This window comes from Pinus tabuliformis, chromosome 5_1 (genome assembly GCF_031772625.1).
Source record: "Pinus tabuliformis cultivar Carrire ecotype Pingquan chromosome 5_1, CPIR1, whole genome shotgun sequence".
NCBI classification, from domain to species: Eukaryota; Viridiplantae; Streptophyta; class Pinopsida; order Pinales; family Pinaceae; genus Pinus; species Pinus tabuliformis.
This window is the reverse complement of record NC_142305.1, coordinates 588,620,997-588,633,976: the sequence shown is the minus strand read 5'-3', so window position 1 is coordinate 588,633,976 and position 12,980 is coordinate 588,620,997. Positions and strand designations below refer to the sequence as shown.

The 12,980-nt window shown below is 36.1% G+C and overlaps 1 protein-coding gene across 1 annotated transcript; it reads right to left on the bottom strand.

Annotated features, from left to right (window-relative positions):
* Window positions 1-722: 722 nt before the first annotated feature.
* On the bottom strand, window positions 723-3,155 carry LOC149166227 (uncharacterized). Its single transcript, XM_089430107.1, has 2 exons — window positions 2,451-3,155; window positions 723-2,273 (listed from the first exon to the last, which is right to left on the bottom strand). The coding sequence occupies exons 1-2, from the start codon at window positions 3,108-3,110 to the stop codon at window positions 723-725; spliced, it is 2,211 nt and encodes a 736-aa protein (XP_089286233.1). The 5' UTR covers window positions 3,111-3,155.
* Between the last annotated feature and the right edge of the window lie 9,825 nt (window positions 3,156-12,980).

Here is a 12,980-nt window from a genome sequence, read left to right as displayed (position 1 = left end):
AGCAAAGTTCAATTCAACCTGTCGAAACCTGGACGGGCAGGCGTCGGAATTTGTACAAGTAGTAATAATAATAATAATTTAATTTAATATAAATGATAAATTTAAAAAATAATTTAATTTAAATGATACAAATCCTTCATTATATTGAAAATACCTCTGGGCTGCGTGACATTCCAGCCAAGTTCACAGATCGAACCCTGGGCGGGCAGCCGCTGGAAACGATACACGATGGTCAAAGCTTCAGAAGCCCAAAATGCCATCGACAAACTGGAAGTACCGCCTGCCCAATCGCCTGCTCAGAGCTAGCACTCCGATGACAGTTCCAAACCCAATTGCAACTCCCATTCCCATTCCAGCTTTCCACGATTCCCACCAATGCATTGTCTGCTCACCGTCCTCGTCTTCGTCCTCTCCTGCACCGGAATAAGAAGTATGATCGCTGCAGTTTCGCTGAATTTGATGCCCACAAAGCTTCGAATTCCCCCAGAATGAAGACGCCTCAAACTTTAGTCCATCTGGAATCCTCCCTGACAGATTGTTATTCGATAGGTTTAAATAGCCCAATGAGTTCAGAGTTTCCAAATTTTCGGGTATTCCTCCCGATAAATTGTTGGATGAGATATCTAAAGCTTCTAAATTCACCAGTTCCGCGAATTGGAGGGGAATGTATCCTGTAAAGTGATTATGTGATAGATTCAGAGACTGTAAACCCTTAAGATCGCTCATGCCGTCGGGATGTGACCGCGGAGATTGTTTGCGGAGAGGTCCAGAAGAGTCACAGTGGAGAGGATGTATTTATACGACATTTCCTGACCCTTGACCATCAGATAAAGTTCTTCTTTATAGTAATTTGCGTAGACAAGCGCACTTGGCGGTGATCTTGCGAAATCTTTATTCCTCAATGCTGACAAGTTTGAGATACATGGTGGTATCGAACCTGACACATGGTTTATTGCCAGATCCAGAATTTGGAGTTGTTGAAGGTCGCAAATCTGGATAGGTATCTCACCTTCTAAATTATTTGATCTGAGGACAAGTAAGCGGAGCTTTGAAAGATCGGAGATCCATTCAGGGACTTTGCCTGATAAGCTGTTTCCACTCAATTCCAAAATTTCCAACATTGTGCAATTTCGGAGGGATGAGGGAACATTTCCAATTAACCTGTTGTTATTGATCTGCAATACCTGGAGTTTCTTCAAGTTTCCGAATTCCATCGGTATCCGCCCTTCCAAATTATTTTTTGCTACATTCAATACCTTGAGAGCAGAGCAATTACTGAAACTCGAAAGCAACTGCCCGCTAAGATTATTGGCTGAAAGATCCAGAGCCTCTAGATACTCTGTTTGCTCACAGATGCAAAGAGGAATCCGGCCCCCGAGTTTATTTGCTGCTAAAGATAAGAAAATTGAACTATGCAACATCATGCAGATTTCTGAAGGCACTGTACCTGTAAGGTTATTTACCGACAGATCAAGTACCGACGGGAAGCCTGAGACAGAACTTCGTGGACGGGGAAGGCTTCCATGAAATAGATTCTCTCGTAAGTCCACCACTTTCAAAGAAGTCGACGAGTTATACAGCTGTGTTGGTATTGGCCCTTTCAACTGATTGTGTGCAAGGTATAAGCTCTCAAGTTTGGGGAGATTCCAGAGCCATGAAGGGATTTGTCCTGTGACAGTGTTACTGGACAGGTCAAGTGTCGTCATAGAACGTTGAGTCTTCATAAAAGGGGGTAAACCCCCCTTTATTTGACAAACAGATAATCTCAATGTATCTAAATCAAATGGCGGAGTCCAGTTAGACGTGACATTCAAGGTTAATTTGTTACTGGACAGGTCAAGATATTTCAGATTGTTCAGACTTCGGAAATGTGACTCTGAGATTGCTCCGCTCAAAGTGTTGTAAGACAGACTGATATTGGTCAGTTTAGACAACGATCCTAGAGATAATGGGAGAGGTCCTGTCAATTTGTTGTAGCTTAGGTCTAGTACAGTAAGCGAGTGGAGGGAGCCCAACGACTCTGGTATCATTCCCCTCAGATTGTTCTTCTGCAGTTGTAGCACGGTCAGAGATGACAAATTTCTTATAGAAGATGGTATGGAGCCATATAAACTGTTGTTTGGCATCTGGAAAATGGTCAGGCTCTTCCACTGGCCCTGAAAAATCTGGGAAACGTTGCCAGATAATTTATTATTTGCCAAGGAAATCGATCGTATCTGAGGCATCTGAGAGAGCTCAAACGGAAGAGATCCACTGAGATTTGCATTGCTCATCTGCAAATATATCAAACTGGTCATATTCGCTAACCAAGTAGGGAATTCGGAATGAAAAGTGTTTCTATCCAGATGGAGAGTTTGTAGGTTTCTAAGTTTCTGCAGGGAAGGGGGAATGGAACCCTTCAGTCCACAGTTTGACATTGTAACATTTAAGAGGTGGGAAAGACTACTTACTGACTGTCCCCATGAAGACGACGTTGCCGAGAGATCGACTCCATTGAGAGAAAGATTTGTCAAGGCCGTGAGTTTAGCAAGCCATGAGAGGTCAGGACTTTTCAACTCAGAAACAGGGGAAGAGAGATCGAGTCCTGTCAAGTTATTCAGATTTCCGAGCTGCCATGGAACGGTACCTGCAAATCCAGCTGTGGACAGGTTGAGGTATTTCAAGTTTTTCAAAAGACCCATCTCTTTAGGAATAGGTAGACCAGTGAAGTTATTGAAGCTGACATCTAAATGCTCCAAGGCCGTCAAGTTAAACAGTGCAGCAGGGCGCAAGATGCCGCTCAAACTGCAATTTTGCAAATCCACCGCAACTACAGCACCGGTTCGGCTGTCGCAGGAGACACCTTCCCACTGGCAACAGCTGAAAGAAACATTCCAAGAAGCCAAACGTCCCGCGGGATCATGCAAACCGTTTTTAAAAGCCAGAAGAGATTGCATATCCTGACTCGAACAATCACCGACTTTGCCTGAAACGGTTGTAAAAATGCTGGACACAACTATCCACCCACTGAACATTTGAATAACAAAACGGAGGAATCTTTTTTGCAGAATGGTCATCCTCCGTGGTTCTTGGTACAAGTATCTGGATTGCAGGGTGGATTTGGCCATCATAATGATTTTGTGGGAAATACAGGTCTCTCAGTTCTTGCAGGTGTTTATCTATAGGAACACACACCATACATATAAATAAACTAAAAGCTACAGCCGTCAAACATATGGAAATAAACTGGCTAATAAACTAAAAGTCAGGGCCGTGAAACATATGATACATATGGAAATAAACTGGGTCAAAAGTAAAAGATAGAGCCTTCCAGGGCCGTGAAACATATGGAAATAAACTGGGTCAAAAGTAAAAGATAGAGCCTTCCACAGAACCTCTAGGTCACCGTCACCCGAGCCTCCACGGTTGGTTCATGAATAGATGTGCTCCCATCTTTTTCAGTTATGGTCCCCTTGGCAACTTAATTTACCGCGTACCAACAGTCGGTCCATGGATCCTGATGTATCTATCGTCTTTCTCGTTCAAAATACAACAGCGGCCGGCGGGGAATGAAATTTGATAATAAATCCTCCAACCCAACTTTTTACATCTAGTCTTTTTAAGTCGGTTTGTTTAAATTTTTATTTTATTTTTTACTCATCGTTTAAATAGTAGCAAATTATGTAAATTAAAACAGTAGTTTATATTTGCCAATGAATTTATAAAAAATATTAAAATTTTTACCATATATTATATATATCATATTTGGAATTAAAACAATACCTCAATGCAATAGAGGCTTTTTGTTATAATTTTTTTTATTTTATTTTCTCATCGTTTAAATATTAGCAAAGTTATATAATTAAAAGAGTAATTTATACTGGTTATAATTTTATCCAGAAAATAAATGGTTGGTAAATGTTAATATGCATTAATTTATGAAAAATATCAAAACATTTACTATATATATATTATATTTGGATTTATTTTATGTATTATATATATCATACTTTGAATGAAAACAATACCCCAATGTAAGAGAGAGGTTTTTGTTATGAAAAAAAGTCTTATAGTTTTTATATAAATTAAAAGTGTAATTTATATCAGCTACATTTTCATCCAGAAAACAAATGGTTGGTAAATGTTGATATGCATGAATTTATAAAAAAATGTCCTAAGAAACTTAAAGTTGAGTGGGGAAAATAACAATTATTCCACCCAGCCACCCAAGCCAAACTCAATTAACGAAAAACCATTTACTCTAGCATACATCTCATATTACTAATATTAAACAAAAATCCTTTAAAAAAAAAAAATCTAAATTTGTCTACTCCTATATTGATACAAAAATAAAATTACAGAGAGGCAGTGGCCTCGAGAGGACTAGCCCAGAGAAGCGGCATGCTTACAAAACCTCGCTTGAACACTGACCAAAAAGACTTGCTTAATGACTGACCAAGAAACAAAGATATATCTAGAGACTGTAGCTGAAGACTGACCAGAGATATATCTAGACCAAGACAAATTGATTGGGCCCATTCAAGTAATCAGTAAAGCGCTGCCCTTTCAAAACTGGAATTTGACCCAAAAACAGTTTGATCCGAAACTGAGACCCAAAGACAGGAGAATGCCGCCCACGCAGGGGAAACCGGCAATTTAACATTGGAAAAAATGGTCTGATCCTGAGAACTGTAAATCATGTAATGACTATAAACCCGGAGGGAATTGAGCATCTTCATACAGCAGAAAAACAAAAACCAATAAGCGCAGACCTGATTAAGCTTCATGAGAGGTTGGAGGCGACTCTTCAACAATGCGACATCCATATTGGTAGGGGTCTTCATCCTCAGAGGGATGGCCCTCTTTGCTTGAAGAACTGCCACCTGTAGGAACGCTCGGACCGGCCTGGGTGTTCATGTCCTGGGTTGCAGAGCCACCAGGGTCCTTTCTCTGCGTATTGGCAATCTGAGAATTATCATGCTTGTCCTCCGTCCTCGGCTCCAGAGATACCCCTAGAGTAACAACAACCGAACCAAAAGTATCCTCTCGCAGCTCAATGGTAACTGAAGCGATGAAGGAGGAATTACTGAGAGTGCAGGGGAACCGAAAGCGAGCCGTGTGAGATTGGGAATGTTGAGAGCATGCTTCTATATTAAGCTGTCCTCGACCCCGGCCTCGGCCACTCCTGGTCATGGGATAATTATCAAAGAAAAAGTCGGAGGCTTCAGACGATGGGTCTGAGGTAGTGGAGGAGGGCTGGTGGGTGATGCGGCCTCGGGAACTTCCTCTTCTACAACTCATTCTTGAGCGCACTCTGGGCATGTTGAAATGAGCAGAAAGAGCAGAAAGAGCAGAACAGATAGCTGTGGGAAAGACTGAGTAGGAGTGACAGCGAAAATTGCAGAAAGGACTATGAGGAGCATGAAAACACAGCGGAGAATCAGCACAGCGATCCAGAGCCAGACGATACCCAGGGCTGTCTCAAGAGCGAGGAGCTGCTGCAACACTGGAACGACATGAGCGCAGGGGAGGAGCAAGAATGAAAATTAAGAAGGGCGCCATAACAAATAAACTTGCATACTGGAGAGGGGGAAGGAGCTGCATTAATGCGGCATTGAAGTTGTTGGCTGGAGACTTTAAAACTGGCTTCATGCGAGGCCGGATGGCGGTGGCATTAAGCCACGCGCCCACCCTCCAAGCCGCCTTCGTACAGCTTGCCATGCTACACACCCGCATCCGGGAAAAAAATCATAAAAATTAAGTAAATTATAAATTTATTTTAAATTATTATTATTATTAATTAAAAGAAAATTAGTATATGAGTTAAACATATACATTTTAAAAAATATTTTTAATCATGGAGATTCACCCCACTTTACCATGAAAAATTGAATTTGTAAATAGTCTTTGCTACAATACTATGGGTCAATATCATGGGTTATTAATACCACATGCCTAATATAATACATGTGATATGGGGTCCGTTGGGGTTAATGCAATTGGCAATGACCGTGAAAATGAAGTGTCACCTAACTGGAAGTATTGGGTTCAAATCTTGTGTAATCCCCCAGGAGAAAGCCTAGGCATATGAGGAGTTGGGAAAATAGTGGAAGTATTGGGTTCAAATCTTGTGTAATCCTGCTAGGTCCTCTAGGTTACAAAAAAAAAATACATGGGATATGACATTTTCTTTAATTAATTAATCTTAAAAGAATTAATTAAAAGGGAATAACTAACTTGGAGATAAATCTTAACTCTTGATCTATGAATATTACTAAGAATATTTCAACATATTTTGACTAGAATAAAGAGATTTTCCCACTTAATTTAGGTAAGGATGAAGAGATTTGTCACTTTGCTTAGCTTTGGTCAGAGATAAGCCTTCCCCACAGATAAGACAACTGCGAAAAGAAATGTGCCGCAACAAATCAATATGCAATGTTTGAGATAATCTAAGAAGCATTCCACTCTAGAATGGCCATGCTTGTTGTAAATAAGTGAATATACAAAACTTTGTATTATGCATCCAGATTTCTCATGTCAAAAGCCTCATAGAAGAGATCTTTTGCTATCTTAATTTGTGTCGTGGACCTACCCATCTGAGGTTTGGTGTCAACATTCCTTTTCCTTTTATTCCTCAGGTTTGGTCGGACTTCTGACTGATTGTCTGGGGTACTGGACCTGTTGTGTGTGGTTTTGGCCTGGGATCTCGCCCGATCTCACTTTGTAATTCAATATATAAAGTTATTTCTAAGATTATTGTGAACATGTTTCACCCTTTTCTCTCGGTCGTAATCTCCTCTGGAAAATTTGGGTTTTTACCTGACATGTTCATTCATGATGTGGTTGGTATTTCCCAGGAAGCCATACACTTTATAAAAGCCAAAAACATATGTGCCTTAATTCTAACACTAGATTTGGTGAAGGAATATGATTGTGTTAACTGGGACTATCTCCACTTGTTGCTTATTCATTTAGGTTTGGATTAAAGCATGACTAATTGGATCATGGCTTGCATTATCTCAACGAAATTTATTGTTCTCATAAATGACTCTCCTTCAGATTTCTTCACAATATCATGTGGATTGAGATAGGGATGACCCCTTTTGCCCCTATTATTTTTACTGGTTATAGAGGGCCTCAACTATATGATTGTCGCTACAAAGTAGCAGGAGACATTCGAGGTATTAAGGTGTCAAAAGATATTTATGTCTCCCATCTATTGTTTGTGGATGATGTATTGCTCCTTGGTGATGGCACTGTGGAGGAATGGAGGAATTTTTGTAATATTTTGAATACTTTTTTCCTTACTTTTGGCATGTCAATCAGTCAAGAGAAGTCTTATTTTCTACAACACAATGTTCTTGATGATATTTGGTTGACTATTTATACTTTTCTCCCTTTTGCAGTGGCTCCTCTTGATTATGGTTTTACCTATTTGGGTTACCATTTAAAGCCAAACTGCTATCAAGTGTGTGATTGGAAATCACGACTCTTGGATCGTATTGATAAACACATCAACCTATGGTGTAACAAGTGGCTTTCTATAGGTGGTAGGATGACCCTAGTAAAGGTTGTCCTGGAGTCCCTACCTGTATACTGTTTCACTTTATTAAAGGTAGAAAAATCAGTTCTTAAGCGCATGAGGCAAATTTTCTTCAAATTTTTATAGGATGGCAAAAAAATGCAGTGAGGCAAATTTTCCAGAGACCTCTGACTTGAGGTGGGCCAAATCCTCAATCTTCCTATGTTGGTTTCAATGAGCTTTCTTGAGAATTGTGTTACTTGGTGGATTCATCAGTCAAGTCTTTTTAGATTTCTTCCGCCTTTCGTTGCATGGGTATTTGAAAGGTTCAAAATAAGAGATGTTTTGATGGTCCCCAATTTCGTTATACCTGGATCCTTTCACAGGTTGTTGGATTTTTCCAAGACTATATGAAACCTTTGTCGGCTTCTAGATGTCAATATATCTATTCCTTGGCTCTCCCTTTATGTGAATACAAAGGATATTTTTATGGGGCTCAACAATGAGGTACCTGTGGAAGTGGAAGCCTGGACTTGATGCTTGGGGATATAAGTGTTCATTTATCGATGTTTGTAGGTTCCAGTATTAATACCAAAGATAAATCATTGGGGTGTGGGTACTTTTGTATATTGTTGCCTTTCTGGAAGTGTCAACTCTCCAGATCTTTGGAGATTCCAGAGTTGTCATAGATTGGTTGAAGGATATTGGTAATTTGCAGGTACTTCATCTTCAACATTGGATCACGAGGATCGTGGTCTTAACTGATCACTTCCAGGATTTGTCTTATATGCACATCCATAGGGAGCACAATTCTGTTGCTGATATCCTTTCAAAGAATGGCCTGATGAGAGATGAGGGTTACATCTATCTGGAGAAATATCTAGCGGACATTCTGTTTAGTAGCTACATAATCAAAATTCTTGTGGACCACATGTCTATGGTTTTACAGTTTTGATCACTCTTTTAACAAATTTTTATGGTTTATAAACACTAGCACTTGTTTAGTTACTTTGGTTTTGGTCTTCAAGGACTTTTTGTAATCTCTTTGTTGTTTAGCCTTCTCTTACAGATGTCAGTTTTATGATTTCCTAAGGTTAAGTAACAAACTCACATTGTTTTTGTTCTTAGACATTCAATGGGGTTATTTGGGCTGATTTTTTTGTAAGTATTTTTCCAAATACCGTTATATGTACACATTTTCTAATTTAAAAGATGTTTTTTTCCTTTTTTGAGAAAAAAAATCTTTCAACATATTTTATACTAGTTAAATCTCTACCATCTATCTCATACTTATCAATAATTAAACTAAAATTCTAAAAAACTTATTATAAAAAAAACAAACCTATCCACTTACCCATAAATATTTAATTGTAACTTTTATATATATTATTTATTAGAAATTCCATATATTTTCGTACTCTCTATATTTATATTTTAAGATTAAAAAATATGGATGTTATTTGCTTTGACATATATTTTTATTAGAATGTTTTATATTTATTTTTGTTTATCATTTAAATAAATGTAATACTATTTATTTGGAGGTTCTAGATATTTTGTATATTTATATGACAGTGAAAAAGTGAATAAACATTGTTTAAAAAAAAAAAATCTTTAAAATATAAAATGATTTTTTTTTAAATAATAATTTAAATGTATAGTTGAAATTTATAAAAAAATCCTATGAGAAAGTACATACTTTTGTAACTACAATTTTGATTAAATTAAAGTTTAAAATTTTTTATAATACCAAAAATATATATAGATTAAATTAAAATTTAAACTTTTTTATAATACCAAAAATATATATTATGATTTAGCTAGAGGCATTCCTTGAACCTAAATCATTATACTCAATAAAATTTGAACCCCTTGAACCTAAATCATTATACTCAATAAAATTTGAACCCCGGCATCATGGGCTTCATTCAACGAACGTTACACCAAATAACATCAAATTTAAAATTAACTATATTGTCTTTTGATGGTTGTAGGTTAAAAAGGGTAAAAATGGATAAAGGGATAAGTTATCTATATGCTCTTTTCGCTGTTTAGTGGTTAAAAACTTTTCCTATCCACATTTACAAAAGTGAAAACAGACATTACAACTGTCAAAACTCTTAAATTCGCAGCGTTGTCCAGTTTTGAATTTCAAGCCGAGAAGGTGTGCGTAACTGAAAAAGGAAAAAAAAGTCAATTTTTTACTAAATAGTTATGTACAGATTATAAAACAATTAATTTTTCTCTTTTATTTTACGGTTGTGAAGCGATTTCCAAACTTCGATGGTCAAAAGTCTAACCACAGCTGTAAAATTTACCATGATATGTTATTCTCGATATGCCTACTCGCCCTCTGACGTGTCCGTCCCTACTCGTAGCTTGTATTGTATTCGTCGGTGGTCGTGTTTATCTAGATAGTCACGTAGAAATTAGTGCGATCGGTGATGTTATATAATTGGTTTAATTTGAATTATTTTCCAATGAGATGTAATAATTAATGTTATCATGGGTACTTGTGTTTATTCACCTAATTAGGGAGAAATTAATGTATATAAGTTAGCGTTTAAATTATTTTCCAATGGGATGTAGGTTTTATAATTTTTAATATCATGATGGAGGGTGGTATATAAGTCGTTGAGTTTGAATTATTTAATGTTGTGATGGATTTTCACAACATTGAATTATTTAATATCATGATGGAGGGTGGTATATAAGTCGTTGAGTTTGAATTATTTAATGTTGTGATGGATTTTCATTATGATTTGTCTGTCTATTCATAATAGGTAGATATTGGTGCCTATCTTGATCCACGTCTTTTTCTATTCAATTCTTTTTTTTCTTTTTCCTATCCAATTTTTTTTTTTCATAAAATAAATAGATATTGGTGCTTATCTTGATTCAATTTTTTTTCTATTCAATTCTTTTTTTTTCTTTGTTTTTTATTCAATTCTTTTTTCTCCTTTTTTATTCCTTTTTCTTTTTTTTGAAAATTAAATAAAATGTGACTAACATTTTTTCCTTATCTTTTATTTTTATCTAATGTAGATATGGCTGAATTTGAATTGTTTAGAAACGGTTGAATTTGAATGGTTTGCAAAGTTAATATGATTTTTTTTAAGAGTATAAAAATATATATATATATATATATATATATATATATATATATATATATAGTTTAATTTGTTTGCAAAATCAATATGATATTTTTATATTATAAAGTGGTGGTATAAAAAGATATAAAGATATTTTTTGTTACCATATATATATATATAATTTTCATTTATAACGGAAAGGAAAAAATAAATAAGTATATTTTTATTTATAGAAATGGTTGAATTTGAATGATTTGTAAAATTAATATGAATTTTTAATAGACAATAAATATTTGATTAGGGAATATTGTTATAAAAAGTTATAAAGAAAATATTCGATTAGAGAATATTGTTATAAAAAGTTATAAAGAAAATATTTCATTAGAGAATATTGTTATAAAAAGTTATAAAGAAAATATTTGATTTTAGAGTATTGGTTTTTTTTTTTTTTTAATAAATGTAATAATGGAATAATTGCAATATGTTTTTGAAAAGTTGAACCCATACAATAAGGGAAACAAATTGTTCATCAAACCACTTGAGTTAAAATATTTTAACTAATTATAAGGCATTGATTAATTATAAATAATAGGATTATATAATATTTAAATTTTTATATATTGTTTGTGGGTGGTAGTAAAATTTGCAAAAAGTATATTGGCATGTCCTTGTGTATCCAAGTGTACAATTGACGAAAAGCATATTGGCATGTCCTTCTGTATCCAAGTGATCAGAAGTTCAACCCCCCACATGTCTCACCTACTGAACTTAAAAAAAAAAAACATAACAATTAAATATTAATATTTGGTATAATTTAAACATTTTAAGTTTTTTATTCAAATTTATGGTGCATTTTTTTAAAATGAAATTTTAATTTTCTATCATCTCAATTTTAATTTAAAATGTGCAAATAATTTTAATATTTGGAAAAAAAATATTTATATTACTTTTAAATTTTATAATGTTACTTGTAACTTCAATTTTTTTTTAAATTAAATTCTATTATATTAGAAAATCAGATTACATCAGACAATGATACACTTCATACAACTTCTTCAATGTTTTTAATGTCAAACATCAAAATTGTTCAGGGTTTCTCTCTTTTCCCCTTTCTCCTATGAACATCTACCCAACCTATAGAATTATCAGATATAACTGGGCATAAAGCCAAAATCTCCTTTCTTGAGAGAGCTCCATCGTAAGCAGCTCAACAGAGCATGTGATCTCTTTGTCATTATTTGAATGGTCAAACTCACGAGAGCGCTTCTGCCCATTGGTTGTAGAGACAATTAAGGCTTAAACTCCTGCATTTTCTTTTGTCGAGGGATTCTCCTCAACAAAAGGATTAGGCGAAACCATAGGGTGTTGCACTTGCTTTTGGGAGGCCGAGGTGTCAAAAGTGCTCTTCTGTTGTTGTCAGCAATCCTTTTTGTGGCTTGGTGCGTTCTTTCCGATGCATATTGCCTTCTACTCCCTCCATCCGCGGCTGGGTTTTCTCTTCTCCCGAGAATCAGACAACCCTTCTGAGGAAGGGCATGCATTCTAGAGATGCCTTGGTTACTAACAAAATTTGCATTTAAAAGCAATCTTTTCATAGTCTAGTGGTTGAAGAAACTCTTTTCCATCCCATTTGAGACTAATTTTATCTGGGAGCCCCTCACTTAAATCCAATTCCACACAAATGCGGACAAAAGAGATGAACCCATTTACCAATCTTTCACTGTCAATTTTGACGAAATGATCTAGTTCATTTCCAATAGCTTTGAGGAAGTCTACACGAATCTAACGGATTGGTAATTTTGGAGCTTTACGCAAACCACAGTAGCCAAAGACTTCATGGATAGGGGGCTGAACTCCAGAAACCATGGCTAAACTGAAACCTACACGACCCCAAAACCAAGGTCCTTGGTCAAACACCCTTTGCCGATCTACAAGATCCTTGAAAATAACCACAAAATAACCTTTGGAGCAGAATAACAGTTCTAGGTTCTGGGTCCAATTCTGATGGATCCAAGTCCTAAGGACAGAAGCCGGGGGCCATAATCCATTGAAACGACAAATAACCACCCACCGTTGATAATCAAGAATATTGATCTTAGTAGTGACCTTGTTCAGCTGAAGTGAAAGAATGATCGATGAATTCTCTACCAAGAATGCTTGTCTTGAAAGAGCCTTTGAAGGATCAGAACTAGAACCTGACTTAAGGGCATCTTTAAATGACAAAGGATTGGAATTTGAGGTTGGCCCCTTTCCTTTGGCACCACCACACAATCCTGCAATGAGAGAAATGATTGAATCCTTCTTAATGTGGTACTTTTTAAGATTCTTTGTCCAATTTAATTGCTTCCCCGCAAAAAGGAGTCGCATTAATCCTGGCAAGACTC